Source organism: Oncorhynchus mykiss, chromosome 6, assembly GCF_013265735.2.
Source record: "Oncorhynchus mykiss isolate Arlee chromosome 6, USDA_OmykA_1.1, whole genome shotgun sequence".
NCBI lineage: Eukaryota > Metazoa > Chordata > Actinopteri > Salmoniformes > Salmonidae > Oncorhynchus > Oncorhynchus mykiss.
In genome coordinates, this window is record NC_048570.1 from 9,644,264 (window position 1) to 9,666,265 (window position 22,002).

Sequence of the window (22,002 nt, forward strand, 5' to 3'; positions counted from 1 at the left end):
GCAGAGTTCATATTCGCATTGTAATATGTTACTGAACACCGGGCAATTTGGCTTACTTCAATGACGTGTTTGGCCTAATGTAGGACTGACTCTAGCTCTGGTCCATGGCGTTAGGTCCAGAACCTCCTTCCTTCACTAATAATATAAGTAGTGGAGGAACGTACACTAACGCTCTGGACCAGAGCTAGACTAGCTCATGCATTAACATAAGACCACATCAGTACTCATTTTCAGCGTTGCTTATAAATATAATTTATTAACAGTCTTAAAAATTCTTTCTTACACTTTGTACAGAAACTGAGGAGATGCAAGCGTTTTGGGAGAGTCAGCGGCGGCGTCAGGAAGCCAAACTAGAGTGGACGACAACCTCACTACACTAACACAAATTATATCATTAATCATTTTTTATCAGATAATAAAATAAAATGCACTTACTAGCACAGCTCTATTAATATCATTTGTTTGTAAAGGATGCCAAGTTTGCATAGTAGACACAGCTTTTACCAAAAACAAAATAAACCAAACTGGTAAACATACAAACTAGTATCTAACTGTACTGTTCTTTTTATATACTGTACTGAAACAGCCCAAAATGTATTTGACAGTGGTATTCTGTACATCATAAAACATTTACATACTTTGATATCTTCTAACGCAGGCTGTGACATTAACATCCCTGTGTTGTATATTTCACTTTGTTGGTCAACATGCACTCTTTTCTTTCTTCATGAAAAAATATCCCTTTTTAATTCTTTCAGCATTCACCCTGTTAATGCGTTGTGGAACATGTGGCCCATATGTGGCAATGTGGACATGTTGAAACAGGCTGCAAGTGTGAGCGCTTTTCAAACTATGATCCTCTGCGTCCCTGTAGTCCACGTATTCACGGTTCAGTTTGTTATTGGCTTCTATTTTACCCTTCCTGAAACTTTGTCTGCGCTATAGCTGAGCAGGTTCTCCACATCTACACAAACAGCTCCATGTGCAGCTTTGTCTTCCATTCTAAAGAGTTGTTTTGAGCCCCACATTTTGACATTGAAGAAATGCATACTGTAAGTATCGTAATACGATGTGGGACAGACTATTATCTAACACCTATGTTGATATTAAAAGTTGTATGTAGTCATTGCATGTATTTTATTATATAGCCTGGGTCCCCAGATCGTCGTATGCTATCAAATCAACTCATTGTCATGCCAAACTAGTTATTCTATGGTAAAGATTTTTATTTTCTTCGAAACCCAAATCAAACTCCTCTTTTGAATGACATCAAGGGAGATAATGAAGGACAGAATGTAGAACATAGCTAGTCAAATAGCCATTGCCATATTCAACTATGTACCTGTATAAGTTGGAAAAAATAAGGCAGTCCAACTTAATGCAACTGAGGCTTTTATGTCCACAATTCATTGCATCTTTTCTCCATGTTACCGTATTGGCCTCTCCGCTCTGGTCTCAGATCAGTTTGATATGGTGTAACTCAAGAGCAGAAACAGGCAGTCCCACCCGCTCCAGGGTGACGTTTCCCCTAGGTACAGCTTTGACTCCTCCAATCATAACCTTAACCATTAGTCGGGGAAATGCAAAACTGACCCAAGATCAGTGTCTAGGGGTAACTTCACCGTACTCCAGTCCCCACCCACACCCACTTTATTCTCTATCAGTAAGACCCAGATATGCTTGACCTCAATAATTCTCTGCACATTTATCCCCAACAAAAGCGGCCAGTGCTCAAATGCACAGTTGTTCTGCAAAATAGGCAATTTCGAACAACACAGCTAATGTGTTAGCTAGCCCCCTCCCTACAGTTCACAGCTCTAACTGAAAATAAATCACAATACAAATGAATAATGATTAACAATAAAGCAATAGTATAATGCCATTAGAATGTACTTGTTATTCATGTATTTACACGGTTCAGACACGATTATAAGATAGATGTTGTTATTTTTCCAAAGGCCACAGGATGGCGCTAGAGATCAACAAAACCACAACGAAACAAATTAGACAAAAGGGTAGCAAGACATAAGAGTTTCTTCACCACACCTTGAATCCTGAAATTAAAATCATGATTAAACATATTCAGGGAAATCAACACAAGCTAAATGTAATCAACAGAACCAATGTATGGGTAGTATTGGTGGTGCGGATAAAATGGACTGCATTATTCCAAGGACTCCACTTCAATATTTGTCCCTTTTCACTTCCTGTCTGTCTCCCTATTCTGACTGAGCGACAGTTACTGAGTAGCCTACATACGTTAGTAAAGTCTGAAGTAGGAAATCATCCACATATATGGACAGCAGAATAGACCGTTTCCTAGGAAACTGTATAAAGAAAAGCAGACTGTACCAAGGAACGCACAGCCAAGGATAACAATGGGATCTCCAGGATTTGTTTTCTTTCTGTTGTCCCCCAATACAAAATAATCACAGCAAAGAGAACGACTCGGATCACACATCAACAACAAGGTCTTTTTGCTCACTAATTTCTCCCAGACACACAGGTTTTTTTTTGTCCCGCCCATTGCCATGGGTGACAGTCAGGACATTGTCTGTCTGTGCGTTGGTCTGTTTGTGTCCGTCGGTGTCCGTGACTCAGACACACTCAGATGGCCCCTGGTCCGGTCCTCGGGTGTCAGTGCTCCGTCGTCATGGGACCAGGCTGTCGTGGCGACCCATCTCCTCCAGCACGGCAGCCAGTCTGTTGAGGTTCCCGTCTGGGAAGTGTTGGGCCTCCCACAGGTCCAAGATCACCCCTGTGGGACTGGACTTGGTGGCAAAATAGTTCAGATACCTGAGAGACAACAAGAGACACCTTTGTGGTAAAAAAAAACAGGGTCACGTTCTTGTGCAACACCATAATGCAGCCATCTTTAGAGCAGTTCTCTCTCCACCCCTCTGCTTAAGGATGAGACTGCTCCTGCTTAGACGTTAACTAACTTAAGGATGAAGATGTTCCTGCTTAGACGTGGACTAACTTAAGGATGAGGATGCTCCTGCTTAGACGTGACTAACTTGATGAGGCTGCTCCTGCTTAGATGTGAACTAACTTAAGGATGAGGATGCTCCTGCTTAGATGTGAACTAAATTAAGGATGAGGCTGCTTCTGCTTAGACGTGACTAACTTGATGAGGCTGCTCCTGCTTAGATGTGAACTAACTAAAGGATGAGGATGCTCCTGCTTAGACGTGAACTAACTTAAGGATGAGGAGGAGGTTGCTTAGATGTGAACAAACTTAAGCAGCCTCTGCCTTCCCCCCCCAGTGCACAGTCAGAGAGGAGGGGGGAGAGGCTTGCCTTTAGGACCCCGCTTCTGCCTGCTCTCCCTTCCTCCCTCCCTTCCTCATCTTCTGTTGCTCGCTTGTCTCACTCTCTCCATCCACTTGTGTGTCTGCTGTCTTAATCTAAAAATGTATCTTGGTGATAAACATGGGTCTATGTCTGATGTCTTGCTAACCACTGCTTCTTATCGGATTAACCCACTCGAGGACAGTCATAGCTGGCCTACATAGGCAAGGGTCACCACAATCATGGATGATGTTGGTGGTGAGGATGTGGCATCATTGTGTATTTATAAGGTGGTGTGCAAGGGTGTAGGGTGAAGTTGCCCTACTAGTTGCCCTAGTTACACTGATCTAGAGTCAGTTTTGCATTTCCCCCAATAAAGGTTAAGGTTAGGATTGGGGTATGGGAAGCTGTATGTATGTACAGTGCCTTCAGAAAGTATTCATACCCCTTGACATATTCCACAATTTGTTGTTTTACAGCCTGAATTGAAATGTATTGAAAATGAAATCCAGAAATATATAATTTATATAAGTATCCACACCCCTGAGTCAATACATGTTAGAATCACCTGCAATTACAGCTGTGAGTCGTTGTCTTTATTAAGATCGTTGCACACCTAGATTGTACAATATTTGCATATCATAATGTTTTTAATTCTTCAAGCTCTGTCTAGTTGTTAATCATTTTTTGAACAGACATTTTCAAGTCGTGCCAAAGATTTTCAAGACGATTTAAGTCAAAACTCTAACTACGCCACTCAGGAACATTCAATGTTGTCTTGGTAAACAACTCCGGTGTATATTTGGCTATTGTCCTGATGAAAGGTGAATTTGTATCCCAGTATCTGTTGGAAAGCAGATTGAACCAGGTTTCCCTCTAGGATTTTGCCTGTGCTTAGCTCTATTCCGTTTCCTTTCATCCTAAAAAAACTCCCTAGTCATTGCCGATAACAAGCATACCCATAACATGATGCAGCCACCACCATACTTGAAAATATGGTTTGCCATAACAAAGGGGTTGGATATTTATTGACTCAAGACATTTCAGCTTTTAAGTTTGAATTAATTTGTGAAAATTTTGAAGAACATAATTCCACGTTGACAATATGGGGTAAAGTAGGCCAGTGACAACATCTCAGTTTAATCCATTTTAAATTCAGGCTGCAACACAACAAAATGTGGAATAAGTCACGGGTGTGCTATACTTCCTGAAGCCGCTGTATGTGCTGTGCTGTTCCCTCTGACCTGTCCAGGTTGAGTTTGTGGGCCAGCATCCTCCAGTCATTGGATCCTCTGGTCTGGGGCGCGTCAAGGCTGCCACAGAGCTTCTGTCTGATGGAGAGAGGGATACGGAAGGCGTTGAGCCCCACCAGGGTGGTGATGTTGCTAGCCGGGTCCATGAGAGACGTGTCAATGTTCTGGGTATCCTGAGATGGAGGACAGACAGATAGACAAACAAAGAGTGTTAGCTGTGTGATGACAGGGCTGAGGGGGGGGGGGGGGTCGGGGGGTTCTTCTATGCTTTTGGGGACCCCAAAGTCCTCACAAGGATAGTTAAACAACATGTCCCCATGAAGACGAAGGTTATTTAAAGCTTAGGGGTTAGGGTTGCAATTAGGGTTTACTTGTTATCTTTAGGGTTAGGAGTTAGGTTTAGGGTTACGTGTTAAGGTTAGGTTAAGGTGATTGGGTTAGGTTAGGTTTAGGGTTACGTGTTAAGGTTAGGTTAAGGTGATTGGGTTAGGTTTAGGGTTACGTGTTAAGGTTAGGTTAAGGTGATTGGGTTAGGTTTAGGGTTACGTGTTAAGGTTAGGTTAAGGTGATTGGGTTAGGTTTAGGGTTACATGTTAAGGTTAGGTTAAGGTGATTGGGTTAGGTTTAGGGTTACATGTTAAGGTTAGGTTAAGGTGATTGGGTTAGGTTTAGGGTTACGTGTTAAGGTTAGGTTAAGGTGATTGGGTTAGGTTTAGGGTTACGTGTTAAGGTTAGGTTAAGGTGATTGGGTTAGGTTTAGGGTTACGTGTTAAGGTTAGGTTAAGGTGATTGGGTTAGGTTTAGGGAAAATAGGATTTTGAATGGAAATACATTTTAGGTCTCCATGAGGATAGAAGAACAAAACGACTGCTTGTGTTGTAAGTTTACATCACTTTAGCAGACGCTCTTATCCAGAGCGACTTACAGTAGTGAGTGCAGACATTTTCCTTTAGTAGACCCCCAGCGGGAATCAAACCCACAACCCTGGCGTTGCAAGCACCATGCACTACCAACTGAGCCACAATGGACCACATTGTAACACTTGTCGTTGGTGGAAGGAGAGGAGGACCAAAATGCAGCGTGGTAAGTGTTCGTCATGTTTTAATTGAACAAACTGAACACTACACAAAATAATAACGAAGAGAAAACGAAACAGTTCTGCCAGGTGAACAGACACTAAACAGAAATTAAACACCCACAACTCAAGTGGGGAAAACAGGCTACCTAAGTATGATTCTCAATCAGAGACAACGAACGACACCTGCCTCTGATTGAGAACAATACTAGGCCAAACACATAGAAACATAACAACCTAGAAAAAATAGACAAACATTGGCAGTAGAATGGCCTTACTGAAGAACTCCGTGACTTTCAACATGGCACCGTCATAGGATGCCACCTTTCAAACAAGTCAGTTCGTCAAATTTCTGCACCTGCAAAAACTGGAAGTGCTGTTATTGTGAAGTGGAAACGTCTAGGAGCAACAACGGCAGGCCACACAAGCTTGCAGAACAAGCCCGCCGAGTGCTGAAGCGTGTAGCGTGTAAAAATCGTCTGTCCTCGGTTGCTTCACTCACTACAGAGTTCCAAACTGTGTCTGGAAGCAGCATCAGCACAATAACTGTTTGTCGGGAGCTTCTTGAAATGGGTTTCCATGGCCCGAGCAGCCACACACAAGCCTAAGATCACCATGTGCAACGCCAAGCTCCGGCTGGAGTGGTGTAAAGTACACCGCCATTGGACTCTGGAGAAGTGGAAATGCGTTCTCCAGAGTGATGAATCACGCTTTACCGTCTGGCATTTGTCGGATCCCATAGTGATGAATCACGCTTTACCGTCTTTGGGTTTGTCGGATGCCAGGAGAACGCTACCTGCCCGAATACATGGTGCCTACTGTAAAGTTTGGTGGTGGAGGAATAATGGTCTGGGACAGTTTTTCATGGTTTGGCTAGGCCCCTTAGTTCTAGTGAAGGGAAATCTTAACGCTACAGCCTAGAATGGCGTTCTAGACGATTCTGTACTTCCAACTTTGTGGCAACCGTTTGGGGAAGGCCCTTTCCTGTTTCAACATGTCAATGCCCCAGTGCACAAAGCAAGGTCCATACAGAATGGTTTGTGTGGAAGAACTTGACTGGCCTGCACAGAGCCCTGACCTCAACCCCATCGAACACCTTTGGAATTAATTGGAACGTTGGCTGCGAGCCGAGCCCAATCGCCCCACATCACTGCCCGACCTCACTAATGTTTGGGGCTGAATGGAAGCAAGTCCCTGCAGCAATGCTTCAACATCTAGTGGAAAGCCTTCCCAGAAGAGTGGAGGCTGTAATAACTCCATATTAATGCCCATTATTTTGGACTGAGATGTTCGAAGAGCAGGTGTTCGTTCACATATTGTTTTTTTTCTCTGCCCAACAGCGCCACATTGTGGCCAACCTCAATCATATTTTACAGGTTAGCTATATCCTTGAGCATGTGTGCCAAATTCCATCACTCAGAGTCAGACAGATGAAGATACAGGTATATAAAAAATGTGCCTGTTATATCGTCACTGTGTGGTCGATATGAATGTGCTTGCATATGTTAAGCCTTGACACTGTTTATCCGTGACTGATTTACATGCATATACAGTGCCTTGCGAAAGTATTCGGCCCCCTTGAACTTTGCGACCTTTTGCCACATTTCAGGCTTCAAACATAAAGATATAAAACTGTATTTTTTGTGAAGAATCAACAACAAGCGGGACACAATCATGAAGTGGAACGACATTTATTGGATATTTCAAACTTTTTTAACGAATCAAAAACTGAAAAATTGGGCGTGCAAAATTATTCAGCCCCCTTAAGTTAATACTTTGTAGCTCCACCTTTTGCTGCGATTACAGCTGTAAGTCGCTTGGGGTATGTCTCTATCAGTTTTGCACATCGAGAGACTTAAATTGTTTTCCCATTCCTCCTTGCAAAACAGCTCGAGCTCAGTGAGGTTGGATGGAGAGCATTTGTGAACAGCAGTTTTCAGTTCTTTCCACAGATTCTCGATTGGATTCAGGTCTGGACTTTGACTTGGCCATTCTAACACCTGGATATGTTTATTTTTGAACCATTCCATTGTAGATTTTGCTTTATGTTTTGGATCATTGTCTTGTTGGAAGACAAATCTCCGTCCCAGTCTCAGGTCTTTTGCAGACTCCATCAGGTTTTCTTCCAGAATGGTCCTGTATCTGGCTCCATCCATCTTCCCATCAATTTGAACCATCTTCCCTGTCCCTGCTGAAGAAAAGCAGGCCCAAACCATGATGCTGCCACCACCATGTTTGACAGTGGGGATGGTGTGTTCAGCTGTGTTGCTTTTACGCCAAACATAACGTTTTGCATTGTTGCCAAAAAGTTCAATTTTGGTTTCATCTGACCAGAGCACCTTCTTCCACATGTTTGGTGTGTCTCCCAGGTGGCTTGTGGCAAACTTTAAACAACACTTTTTATGGATATCTTTAAGAAATGGCTTTCTTCTTGCCACTCTTCCATAAAGGCCAGATTTGTGCAATATACGACTGATTGTTGTTCTATGGACAGAGTCTCCCACCTCAGCTGTAGATCTCTGCAGTTCATCCAGAGTGATCACGGGCCTCTTGGCTGCATCTCTGATCAGTCTTCTCCTTGTATGAGCTGAAAGTTTAGAGGGATGGCCAGGTCTTGGTAGATTTGCAGTGGTCTGATACTCCTTCCATTTCAATATTATCGCTTGCACAGTGCTCCTTGGGATGTTTAAAGCTTGGGAAATATTTTTGTATCCAAATCCAGCTTTAAACTTCTTCACAACAGTATCTCGGACCTGCCTGGTGTGTTCCTTGTTCTTCATGATGCTCTCTGCGCTTTTAACGGACCTCTGAGACTATCACAGTGCAGGTGCATTTATACGGAGACTTGATTACACACAAGTGGATTGTATTTATCATCATTAGTCATTTAGGTCAACATTGGATCATTCAGAGATCCTCACTGAACGTCTGGAGAGAGTTTGCTGCACTGAAAGTAAAGGGGCTGAATAATTTTGCACGCCCAATTTTTCAGTTTTTGGTTTGTTAAAAAAGTTTGAAATATCCAATAAATGTCGTTCCACTTCATGATTGTGTCCCACTTGTTGTTGATTCTTCACAAAAAAATACAGTTTTATATCTTTATGTTTGAAGCCTGAAATGTGGCAAAAGGTCGCAAAGTTCAAGGGGGCCGAATACTTTCGCAAGGCACTGTAGATGCCATATATCAAGTTTTGCAAATATTGGTCATTCGGTGCCTCCGGACTGAATGTCATTACTCTAGATCACACGGGGTGCGTGGCTGACCTTACAAAGTCAGCATTTTCAATCACTTGTTATACCACCAACCATGTGGCCAATTGGCATGGTATTGCATCAGAGGGTGTGCCCCTTGGGCCTTTACCAAGTTGCTATATTCACATAGTCCTGGGCCTTTACCAAGTTGCTATATTCGCATAGTCCTGGGCCTTTTCATCTCATGGAAATCGGAATATTTTCACCGAAATGGCAGAAAGAGGAACATAATAATGACAATAATGAACGGGAACAAATGCCATAGGGATACGGCAGCTTCTCTGCTTCAACCTCTAATGATACAACAGACATGGCAGTAGAATATAATAAACAGTTCAGCGTTTAATACAGGAAGGCACAATTTATTGTCCAATATTTAGACATGTATCCGAGAAAGGGGGGATTAGGGGGGTGGGGGGGGGGCAAGTCCTTAAACTGTGCAATATTAGCAATAGTAAATCTGGTAGCAGCAGTTGTGATGTGTATGAAACATGAATGTATGTGTGTGTTTGTTTGTGTGTGTGTATACGTCTGTGAGTGCATGCGTGCGTGCGAAGGTGTGTGAGTGTGTATGGATGTGTGTGTGAGTGTGCTGGCTGATACTGTACTCAAACAGCAGGCGAATAGAAAAGCCCCACAGCGGGCATTTAAAGCAGGGAATAATAAATATGTTAAATAACTACCCTCGTGAACATGCTAGGGTGTCTCCTCCTCCTCCTCCTCCTCCTCCTCCTCCTCCTCCTACATCCGTTCCTATCCAAAAATGGTGCCTGTTCTCCACTGAAGCCTCTCTATACTGCATCTGGCTGTTGTTCTCTCTCTCCCACACACTTACACAAGTACACAAGCACGCACGCACAAACACATACAACATTGCATGTCTTTCTGGGAGGAATTGTCCCATAATTCCTGTTTTCATCCCAGTCGGCCACTCTGCCTGATTATAAATGCTTTTCCTGATGAATTGAAGAGCTCTGCTCTTTCCTCTAACTGCCAAAACAGCAATTCTACTAAAAAAGAAAAGGGATCATTGATGTGAACTGGAAAATAAACTCTGTTGATACGAATTATTTGTGTTACAAGTCTACTTAGCCCTTAGTGAAACAGCACTTCTTACGCTGTCTGAAAGACAAGCAGATTGATCAAAATAGCTTTGTTTGATACCCAGCCTGGACCACACAAGGGCTTTTACACAGCGACAGAAAAACAGGCAGACACCAGCACAAGTACGACAAAAGGGAAGTTAACAGCAGATGGGGTCAACAGCAGATGGGGTCAACAGCAGATGGGGTCAACAGCAGATGGGGTCAACAGCAGATGGGGACAACAGCAGATGGGGACAAACAGCAGATTAAACTGTTCATTAAATAAATAAAATAAGTATAATTTGTTTTAGTTATTTGTAAACTCAGGTTCCCTTTACCTAATAATAGGTTTTGTTGAAGATTTGATAACATTAAATATAAAAAAATATGCAAAAATTTGGAAAATCAGAAAGGAGGCAAATACTTTTTCACGGCACTGTACAACCAACCCCTCATAGTCACACTAACAGGCCCTCAACATAGATATTAAGTGTGTTGATGAATATACCCTCATCAACATATCAACTCTCGTCTCTCTACAGGTGTTGTCTGCTTATATGCTAGAATTTAGACTGACAAAGCATATGAAAAAAATACTATAGTATACTATGGTTGAAATAATGTAGTATTACTATATTGATAACATAGTATTTACTGTAGTATTTTTGTGGACATGACTGTAGGGCGGCAGGTAGCCTAGAGGTTAGAGCATTGGGCCTGTCATCAAAAGGTCGCTGGTTTGAATTCCAGACCCGGCAAGGTTAAAACTCTGTTGATGTGTCCTTGTGAAAGGCATTTAAATGTGCTCTACTATGGCTGAAAAATATACCCTGTAAAACAACACATTTCACTGCATCTATCCTTTGTATGTGACATTAAAAACATGGTTTTTCATTTGTATTTTATTTAGTATTCACTGTAGTGTTGTTGTGGACATGACTGTAGTGGTGAATACTATAGTAAACTTCAGCAAAAACACTGGTCTGGTCAGGTTACCATTGACCACACTCCTACAAGAGACATCTCTCACACCCACCAGAGGGGGAGAGATCGAGAGCTATGAAGAACCTACCTCAAAACAGTAACATTCAATAAATGGACTTTGGGACAATATGTTTCGTCAGCCAAAATGGTAGTAATGACGATAGATGGAATATGAAAATGAATGTCGTTTTTGTTATGTTATTAAAAGTTAAATGACAACGTTATAACAAAAACATTGCAACTTGAATATTTACCTGATGTTTACATACTGGACGTTGTGTGGAAAATGTCCAGATAAAAGAGAATGTTTTTGTAAAGATGAAATGTGAAGTTAGTTGTCTAAATTGGATCTGAGTAAAATCCAGACCTTGCCTCGTAACTAGTTCCGCCCAGAGAACTTGCCCTGAAGGCGTCCATTTCTGATCCGAGGGTGTAAAACATGTGAGTTAAGAATGAACATCCTGACTAGGAGACCAAGCAGCCAAGGTCTGAGTAGTCAACAGCAACAAAATGCAACACCAGGTTCAACAAGATAAAGGAACCTTTTAACAATCTATGCTACCGATGAGTAGCTGAGTCTAAGAGGGTGAATTCAAGCAGGACCACCTGGTTACCACTCTCCAAGGAATCGTGTCTACACTGCTTTCATTCCTACACCTAGACCTGGAGCCCTGAGCTACATGGCTGGCTGGCCTCAGAAGACCCCCTTTCAGAACAAGGGTGAGGAAACCGACCACTACGAGAAAGGACACTGACATCGTGTGGACAATCAGAGAGTTGACACCCGGTAACAACAGAAGTGTGGCCATCAGAGGAGAAGTCGTAACTCGGGCCACGAGGAGATACCCCATCGGAGACTTTCGACACGTAATTACATCATTATATTCTGACCCATAAGAGCAGCAGTTCGGGGCAAGGTTAGGGTTAAACTAAGCATAGTTTACAAATGTACCCAAGTGTGCTTGGGTACAAATGTACCCAAGTGGCCCTCGCTACATATTCGTTGCCAGACCCACTGGCTCCAGGACATCTATAAGTCTATGCTAGGTAAAGCTCCACCTTTTCTCAGCTCATTGGTCACGATAACAACACCCACGCGTAGCACGCGCTGAATCAGGAGACTTATATTTCCCTCACTAACTTTAAACATCAGCTATCTGAGCAGCTAACCGATCGCTGCAGCTGTACATAGTCCATCTGTAAATAGCCCACCCAATCTACCTACCTCATTCCCAAATTGTTTTTATTTACTTTTCTGCTCTTTTGCACACCAGTATCTCTACTTGCACATCATCATCTGCTCATTTATCACTCCAGTATTAATCTGCTAAATTGAAATGACTTTGCTACTATGGCCTATTTATTGCCTTACCTCCTCACGCCATTTGCACACACTGTATATAGACTTTCTTTTTTTCTATTGTGTTATTGACTGTACGCTTGTTTATTCCATGTGTAACTCTGTGTTGTTGTTTGTGTCGCACTGCTTTGCTTTATCTTGGCCAGGTCGCAGTTGTAAATGAGATCTTGTTCTCAACTGACCTACCTGGTTAAATAAAGGTGTTCTCAACTAGCCTACCTGGTTAAATAAAGGTGTTCTCAACTAGCCTACCTGGTTAAATAAAGGTGTTCTCAACTAGCCTACCTGGTTAAATAAAGGTGTTCTCAACTAGCCTACCTGGTTAAATAAAGGTGTTCTCAACTAGCCTACCTGGTTAAATAAAGGTGTTCTCAACTAGCCTACCTGGTTAAATAAAGGTGTTCTCAACTAGCCTACCTGGTTAAATAAAGGTGTTCTCAACTAGCCTACCTGGTTAAATAAAGATGTTCTCAACTAGCCTACCTGGTTAAATAAAGGTGTTCTCAACTAGCCTACCTGGTTAAATAAAGGTGTTCTCAACTAGCCTACCTGGTTAAATAAAGATGTTCTCAACTGGCCTACCTGGTTAAATAAAGATGTTCTCAACTAGCCTACCTGGTTAAATAAAGGTGAAATAATAAAAAAATAAATAAAAAGACTGAAAAACAGCATCTATCACAAAGCCATCCGACTGTTAAATAGCCATCACTAGCGCATTAGAGGCTGCTGCCTATAGACATAGACCAGAAATCCCTGGCCACTTGGAACACTAGTCACTTTAATAATGTTTACATATCTTGTATTACTCATCTCATATGTATATACTGTATTCTATCCTACTGTATCTTAGTCTATGCCGCTCTGACATTGCTCGTCCATATATTTATATATTCTTAATTCCATTCCTTTACTTAGATGTGTGTATTATGTACATGTTGTGAAACTGTTAGATGTTACTTATTGCTACCCCCATAATAACATCTGCTAAACACGTGTATGTGACCAATACAATTTGATTTGATTTGAGATTACAATATTACTCAGAGTGTGGTATGGAGATGAGAATATTAGCCAGATAGTCGTATACAAATCTGGGTTCAAATACAGTTTTAAATCTCATAAATCCTTCAGCTGGGCTTGATTGAGCTTGCCTGGCACAATGGAACCAACCGGGTCGCAAGCACACGAGGAAACTCGTCTCATCCTGCACTCCAGGCAGCCTAAAGCAAACGTTTAATAAAGTATTCTAAATATTTCAAATAGTATTTGGAACTAGGTCTGGAGTGTCTAGGTCTGGAGTGTCTAGGTCTGGAGTGTCTAGGTCTGGAGTGTCTACGTCTGGAGTGTCTACGTCTGGAGTGTCTACGTCTGGAGTGTCTAGGTCTGGAGTGTAGTCAGAGATGGTCTAGGTCTGGAGTGTCTAGGTCTGGAGTGTCTAGGTCTGGAGTGTCTAGGTCTGGAGTGTCTAGGTCTGGAGTGTAGTCAGAGATGGTCTAGGTCTGGAGTGTCTAGGTCTGGAGTGTCTAGGTCTGGAGTGTCTAGGTCTGGAGTGTCTAGGTCTGGAGTGTCTAGGTCTGGAGTGTCTAGGTCTGGAGTGCCTAGGTGTGGAGTGTCTAGGTCCGGAGTGTCTAGGTCTGGAGTGTCTAGGTCTGGAGTGTCTAGGTCTGGAGTGTAGTCAGAGATGGTTAAGGTCTGGAGTGTAGTCAGAGCTGGTTTAGGTCTGGAGTGTCTAGGTCTGGAGTGTAGTCAGAGATGGTCTAGGTCTGGAGTGTCTAGGTCTGGAGTGTAGTCAGAGATGGTCTAGGTCTGGAGTGTAGTCAGAGATGGTCTAGGTCTGGAGTGTCTAGGTCTGGAGTGTAGTCAGAGATGGTCTAGGTCTAGAGTGTAGTCAGAGATGGTCTAGGTCTGGAGTGTCTAGGTCTGGAGTGTCTAGGTCTGGAGTGTCTAGGTCTGGAGTGTCTAGGTCTGGAGTGTAGTCAGAGATGGTCTAGGTCTGGAGTGTCTAGGTCTGGAGTGTCTAGGTCTGGAGTGTCTAGGTCTGGAGTGTCTAGGTCTGGAGTGTAGTCAGAGATGGTCTAGGTCTGGAGTGTCTAGGTCTGGAGTGTCTAGGTCTGGAGTGTCTAGGTCTTGAGTGTAGTCAGAGATGGTCTAGGTCTGGAGTGTCTAGGTCTGGAGTGTCTAGGTCTGGAGTGTCTAGGTCTGGAGTGTCTAGGTCTGGAGTGTCTAGGTCTGGAGTGTCTAGGTCTGGAGTGTAGTCAGAGATGGTCTAGGTCTGGAGTGTAGTCAGAGCTGGTTAAGGTCTGGAGAGTCTAGGTCTGGAGTGTAGTCAGAGATGGTTTAGGTCTGGAGTGTCTAGGTCTGGAGTGTAGTCAGAGATGGTTTAGGTCAGGAGTGTAGTCAGAGATGGTTAAGGTCTGGAGTGTAGTCAGAGATGGTCTAGGTCTGGAGTGTCTAGGTCTGGAGTGTAGTCAGAGCTGGTTAAGGTCTGGAGTGTCTAGGTCTGGAGTGTAGTCAGAGATGGTCTAGGTCGGAGTGTAGTCAGAGCTGGTTAAGGTCTGGAGTGTCTAGGTCTGGAGTGTAGTCAGAGATGGTCTAGGTCTGGAGTGTAGTCAGAGATGGTCTAGGTCTGGAGTGTCTAGGTCTGGAGTGTCTAGGTCTGGAGTGTAGTCAGAGCTGGTTAAGGTCTGGAGTGTCTAGGTCTGGAGTGTAGTCAGAGATGGTCTAGGTCTGGAGTGTAGTCAGAGATGGTCTAGGTCTGGAGTGTCTAGGTCTGGAGTGTAGTCAGAGATGGTTTAGGTCTGGAGTGTCTAGGTCTGGAGTGTAGTCAGATATGGTTTAGGTCTGGAGTGTAGTCAGAGATGGTTAAGGTCTGGGGTGTAGTCAGAGATGGTTAAGGTCTGGAGTGTAGTCAGAGATGGTCTAGGTCTGGAGTGTCTAGGTCTGGAGTGTAGTCAGAGATGATCTAGGTCTGGAGTGTCTAAGTCTATAGTGTAGTCAGAGATGGTCTAGGTCTGGAGTGTAGTCAGAGATGGTCTAGGTCTGGAGTGTCTAGGTCTGGAGTGTAGTCAGAGATGGTCTAGGTCTGGAGTGTCTAGGTCTGGAGTGTAGTCAGAGATGGTTAAGGTCAGGGGTGTAGTCAGAGATGGTTAAGGTCTGGGGTGTAGTCAGAGCTGGTTTAGGTCTGGAGTGTCTAGGTCTGGAGTGTAGTCAGAGCTGGTTTAGGTCTGGAGTGTCTAGGTCTGGAGTGTAGTCAGAGTTGGTTTAGGTCTGGAGTGTTTAGGTCTGGAGTGTAGTCAGATATGGTCTAGGTCTGGAGTTTAGTCACAGATGGTCTAGGTCTGGAGTGTCTTGGTCTGGAGTGTAGTCAGAGATGGTCTAGGTCTGGAGTGTAGTCAGAGATGGTCTAGGTCTGGAGTGTCTAGGTCTGGAGTATAGTCAGAGATGGTCTAGGTCTGGAGTGTCTAGGTCTGGAGTGTAGTCAGAGATGGTCTAGGTCTGGAGTGAAGTCAGAGATGGTCTAGGTCTGGAGTGTAGTCAGAGCTGGTCTATGTCTGGTGTGTAGTCAGAGCCGGTCTAGGTCCGGAGTGTTGTAAGAGCTGGGTTTTACCTCAGAAGTCAGGAGTGTAGTTGGAGCTGTGTTTTACCTCAGAAGGTCAGAGTGTGCTATAGTCAGAGAGTGCTATAGTCAGAGAGTGCTATAGTCAGAGAGTGCTATAGTCAGAGTGCTATAGTCAGAGAGTGCTATAGTCAGAGTGTGCTATAGTCAGAGAGTGCTATAGTCAGAGAGTGCTATAGTCAGAGAGTGCTATAGTCAGAGAGTGCTATAGTCAGAGTGCTATAGTCAGAGAGTGCTATAGTCAGAGTGTGCTATAGTCAGAGAGTGCTATAGTCAGATAGTGCTATAGTCAGAGTGTGCTATAGTCAGAGAGTGCTATAGTCAGAGAGTGCTATAGTCAGAAAGTGCTGTAGTCAGAGAGTGCTATAGTCAGAGTGTGCTATAGTCAGAGTGTGCTATAGTCAGAGTGTGCTATAGTCAGAGAGTGCTATAGTCAGAGTGTGCTATAGTCAGAGAGTGCTATAGTCAGAGAGTGCTATAGTCAGAGTGTGCTATAGTCAGAGTGTGCTATAGTCAGAGTGTGCTATAGTCAGAGAGTGCTATAGTCAGAGAGTGCTATAGTCAGAGAGTGCTATAGTCATAGAGTGCATTCCAAATGGCAACCTTTATAGTGCACTACTTTTGACCAGAGCCCTGGAATTAGGGTGCCATTTGAGTCACACACACAGAGTGTACAGTGTGTACAGTGTATCCAGTAAAAGGTGGTGTGAGGTTTGAGTCTCACCTCAGACAAAGTGCTGCTGAGCTGAAAGATCTGCCCCTCCCCTTCTACTTGGCGTACACACAGCTTACAGCTGAGCTCTGTGGTGGTGGAGCTGAACCGCTCCAGGGTGAAGGTGCAGTGAAGTGTTCGCTGGCAGCCACTCCACACCTGGTAGAAGGGGATCTCCTACACACACACACACACACACACACACACACCATTTATTCAGTATATATTGCAAGTACATGGTCATTTTCAATCCCTGTATCGCCATAACAGTTGAGCAGACCAATAAAGGTGTACGACAACTTCTATGACAACTTTAAAGTTTCACCATCAGTTCACCTGGTACTTGGCGAGCAGCTTGCTCTTCCACTGTCCGTGGGGGACGTCGTGGACAGAGAGGCGCAGGTTGTGGGTGCTGTCCTTGAAGTTCAGGGTCTTTGGTTCATCCAGCAGCTTCCCTCCCATCTGGGTCTCCATCTGAAGTACCTCCTACCGCAGCAAAGACAATAACACAATGAAGTACCTCCTACAGCAGCAAAGACAATAACACAATGAAGTACCTCCTACAGCAGCAAAGACAATAACACAATGAAGTACCTCCTACAGCAGCAAAGACAATAACACAATGAAGTACCTCCTACAGCAGCAAAGACAATAACACAATGAAGTACCTCCTACAGCAACAAAGACAATAACACAATGTACAACTTGACTTCCATTGACTTTTGACTAACTGAACTTTTGACTTACGGTAACCGCAATGGTAGTATCCATTACAATACTGGATGCATAAGCCTACGGCTGTATGAGGCTAGTGCAAACCAGCAGACTGGTGAAGAGTCATTGTATTAGTGTACAGTGAGCTCCAAAAGTATTGGGCCAGTGATATTTTTTGTGGTTTTGGCTCTGTACTTCAGCACTTTGGATTTATAATTATACAAAGACCATGAGGTTAAATTGCAGACTGTCCTCTTTAAGTTGAGGGTATTTTAATGCTTATCGGGAACTGTTTAGAAATTTTAAGAGACCAAAATAATTTGGACAAAATCACTTATGTGTGTATTAAAGAAGTCAAAAGTGTCACGCCCTGACCTTAGAGAGCCTTTTCATTTCTCTATTTGGTTAGGTCAGGGTGTGATTAGGGTGGGCGTTCTAGGTTTTCTGTTTCTATGTTGGTGTGTTTGATTCCCAATCGGAGGCAGCTGTCTATCGTTGTCTCTGATTGGGAATCAGATAGCGTAACAGAAGATCCCACCACCAACGGACCAAGCAGCGTTCCCCGAAGTGGAGGACATCATGGACATGGGAGGAGGTAATGGCAGGGCATGAGAGCCTGCTGTGGAAACAGGCGGAAGCAGCGAGGGAGGAACGGCGGCAATACCAGGAGTCACGGCAAGGATGGAAGCAAGAGAGGCAGCCTCAAAAAACATTTTTTGGGGGCACACGGGTTGAAGAGTGGAACGAGCGGAACTAAGGGGTGAACGAGAACCAACTCCCTGTAAATAGAATGAGGAGTTGGTCACGGTTCAAGTGCCACGTTTTCCGGTTCAGCCAGGACAGATTGTGCCGGCTCAGCGCTTCTGGTCTCCGGTGCGTCTCCTCGGCCCAGGATATCCTCAGTTTACCAGCACAATCCAGTGCGGCTTATTGCAGCTCCCCGCACTTGCCGGGCTACATGGGGTATTCAGCGAGGACGCATTGTGCCAGCTCTACGCTCCAGACCTCTAGTGCGCATCCACAGCCCAGTAAACTCGTGCCGGCTCTACGCACTATGCCTCCAGTGCACCTTCATAGCCCAGTACGTCCTGTGCCAGCTCTCCACACTCACTGAGCTAAAGTGGGTATCCAGCCAGGACGCGTTGTGGCAGCTCCACGTACCAGGCTTCCAGTATGTCTCCTCAGTCCGGTTCGACCTGTTCCGGCTCCACGTACAAAGCCTCCAGTGATGATCCAAGGCCTGAAGCCTCCAGTGATGATCCATGGCATTATGACTCCTTGCTGTCCCCAGTCCACCTGGCCATGCTGCTGCTCCAGTTTCAACTGTTCTGCCTGCGGCTATGGAACCCTGACCTGTTCACCGGACATGCTACCTGTCCCAGACCTGCTGTTTTCAACTCTCTAGAGACAGCAGGAGCGGTAGAGATACTGACATTTACTCCTGAGGTGCTGACTTGCTGCACCCTCGACAACTACTGTGATTATTATTATTTGACCATGCTGGTCATTTATGAACATTTGAACATCTTGGCCATGTTCTGTTATAATCTCCACCCAGCACAGCCAGAAGAGGACTGGCCACCCCTTATAGCCTGGTTCCTCTCAAGGTTTCTTCCTAGGTTTTGGTCTTTCTAGGGAGTTTTTCCTAGCCACCATGCTTCTACACCTGCATTACTTGTTGTTTGGGGTTCTAGGCTAGGTTTCTGTACAGCACTTTGAGATATCAGCTGATGTAAGAAGGGCTATATAAATACATTTGATTTGATTTGACTCCGCATCGTCCTTCTCGATCAACATCTACTCCAGTATAAGAATATCAATCGACTCCTCCTCCTTCTCCTCCAACAACTACTGTAGTATAGGAAAACAATCGACTCCTCCTCCTCCTTCCACAACTACTATAGTATAAGAATATCAATCGACTCCTCCTCCTCCTCCTCCAACAACTACTGTAGTATAGGAAAACAATCGACTCCTCATCCTCCTCCTCCTCCAACAACTACTGTAGTATAGGAAAACAATCGACTCCTCCTCCTCCTCCTCCTCCAACAACTACTGTAGTATAGGAAAACAATCGACTCCTCCTCCTCCTCCACCTCCAACAACTACTGTAGTATAGGAAAACAATCGACTCCTCCTCCTCCTCCAACAACTACTGTAGTATAGGAAAACAATCGACTCCTCCTCCTCCTCCAACAACTACTGTAGTATAGGAAAACAATCGACTCCTCCTCCTCCTCCTCCTCCTCCAACAACTACTGTAGTATAGGAAAACAATCGACTCCTCCTCCTCCTCCTCCTCCAACAACTACTGTAGTATAGGAAAACAATCGACTCCTCCTCCTCCTCCTCCTCCAACAACTACTGTAGTATAGGAATATCAATCGACTCCTCCTCCTCCTCCTCCTCCAACAACTACTATAGTATAAGAATATCAATCGACTCCTCCTCCTCCAACAACTACTGTAGTATAGGAAAACAATCGACTCCTCCTCCTCCTCCTCCTCCAACAACTACTGTAGTATAGGAAAACAATCGACTCCTCCTCCTCCTCCTCCTCCAACAACTACTGTAGTATAGGAAAACAATCGACTCCTCCTCCTCCTCCTCCTCCAACAACTACTATAGTATAAGAATATCAATCGACTCCTCCTCCTCCTCCTCCAACAACTACTGTAGTATAGGAAAACAATCGACTCCTCCTCCTCCTCCAACAACTACTGTAGTATAGGAAAACAATCGACTCCTCCTCCTCCTCCTCCTCCAACAACTACTGTAGTATAGGAAAACAATCGACTCCTCCTCCTCCTCCTCCAACAACTACTGTAGTATAGGAAAACAATCGACTCCTCCTCCTCCTCCAACAACTACTGTAGTATAGGAAAACAATCGACTCCTCCTCCTCCTCCTCCAACAACTACTGTAGTATAGGAAAACAATCGACTCCTCCTCCTCCTCCAACAACTACTGTAGTATAGGAAAACAATCGACTCCTCCTCCTCCTCCTCCTCCAACAACTACTGTAGTATAGGAAAACAATCGACTCCTCCTCCTCCTCCTCCTCCAACAACTACTGTAGTATAGGAAAACAATCGACTCCTCCTCCTCCTCCTCCTCCAACAACTACTGTAGTATAGGAAAACAATCAACTCCTCCTCCTCCTCCTCCTCCAACAACTACTGTAGTATAGGAAAACAATCGACTCCTCCTCCTCCTCCAACAACTACTGTAGTATAGGAAAACAATCGACTCCTCCTCCTCCTCCTCCTCCAACAACTACTGCAGTATAGGAAAACAATCGACTCCTCCTCCTCCTCCTCCTCCAACAACTACTGTAGTATAGGAAAACAATCGACTCGTCCTCCTCCTCCTCCTCCAACAACTACTGCAGTATAGGAAAACAATCGACTCCTCCTCCTCCTCCTCCTCCAACAACTACTGTAGTATAGGAAAACAATCGACTCCTCCTCCTCCTCCTCCTCCAACAACTACTGTAGTATAGGAAAACAATCGACTCCTCCTCCTCCTCCAACAACTACTGTAGTATAGGAAAACAATCGACTCCTCCTCCTCCTCCTCCTCCAACAACTACTGTAGTATAGGAAAACAATCGACTCCTCCTCCTCCTCCTCCTCCAACAACTACTGTAGTATAGGAAAACAATCGACTCCTCCTCCTCCTCCTCCTCCAACAACTACTGTAGTATAGGAAAACAATCGACTCCTCCTCCTCCTCCTCCAACAACTACTGTAGTATAGGAAAACAATCGACTCCTCCTCCTCCTCCTCCTCCAACATCTACTGTAGTATAGGAAAACAATCGACTCCTCCTCCTCCAACAACTACTGTAGTATAGGAAAACAATCGACTCCTCCTCCTCCTCCAACAACTACTGTAGTATAGGAAAACAATCGACTCCTCCTCCTCCTCCTCCTCCAACAACTACTGTAGTATAGGAAAACAATCGACTCCTCCTCCTCCTCCTCCTCCAACAACTACTGTAGTATAGGAAAACAATCGACTCCTCCTCCTCCTCCTCCTCCAACAACTATTGTAGTATAGGAAAACAATCGACTCCTCCTCCTCCTCCTCCAACAACTACTGTAGTATAGGAAAACAATCGACTCCTCCTCCTCCTCCTCCTCCAACAACTACTGTAGTATAGGAAAACAATCGACTCCTCCTCCAACAACTACTGTAGTATAGGAAAACAATCGACTCCTCCTCCTCCTCCTCCTCCAACAACTACTGTAGTATAGGAAAACAATCGACTCCTCCTCCTCCTCCTCCTCCAACAACTACTGTAGTATAGGAAAACAATCGACTCCTCCTCCTCCTCCTCCTCCAACAACTACTGTAGTATAGGAATATCAATCGACTCCTCCTCCTCCTCCTCCTCCAACAACTACTATAGTATAAGAATATCAATCGACTCCTCCTCCTCCAACAACTACTGTAGTATAGGAAAACAATCGACTCCTCCTCCTCCTCCTCCTCCAACAACTACTGTAGTATAGGAAAACAATCGACTCCTCCTCCTCCTCCTCCTCCAACAACTACTGTAGTATAGGAAAACAATCGACTCCTCCTCCTCCTCCTCCTCCAACAACTACTATAGTATAAGAATATCAATCGACTCCTCCTCCTCCTCCTCCAACAACT

General features: G+C 44.3%; 1 protein-coding gene across 2 annotated transcripts in view; it reads right to left on the reverse strand.

The window, feature by feature from the left end:
- Nucleotides 1-227: 227 nt before the first annotated feature.
- The window catches only part of si:ch73-72b7.1 (netrin receptor UNC5C), a 313,017-nt gene continuing 291,242 nt past the window's right edge, over nucleotides 228-22,002 (reverse strand). For both annotated transcript variants that reach the window (XM_036979369.1, XM_036979368.1), the window contains 4 exons: nucleotides 16,964-17,113; nucleotides 16,640-16,804; nucleotides 4,535-4,716; nucleotides 228-2,796 (listed from right to left, as the gene is read on the reverse strand). In XM_036979369.1, the coding sequence (XP_036835264.1) occupies nucleotides 2,652-2,796; nucleotides 4,535-4,716; nucleotides 16,640-16,804; nucleotides 16,964-17,113 (642 nt within the window). In that variant the 3' untranslated portion in view covers nucleotides 228-2,651. The remainder of the gene's footprint in view (nucleotides 2,797-4,534; nucleotides 4,717-16,639; nucleotides 16,805-16,963; nucleotides 17,114-22,002) is intronic.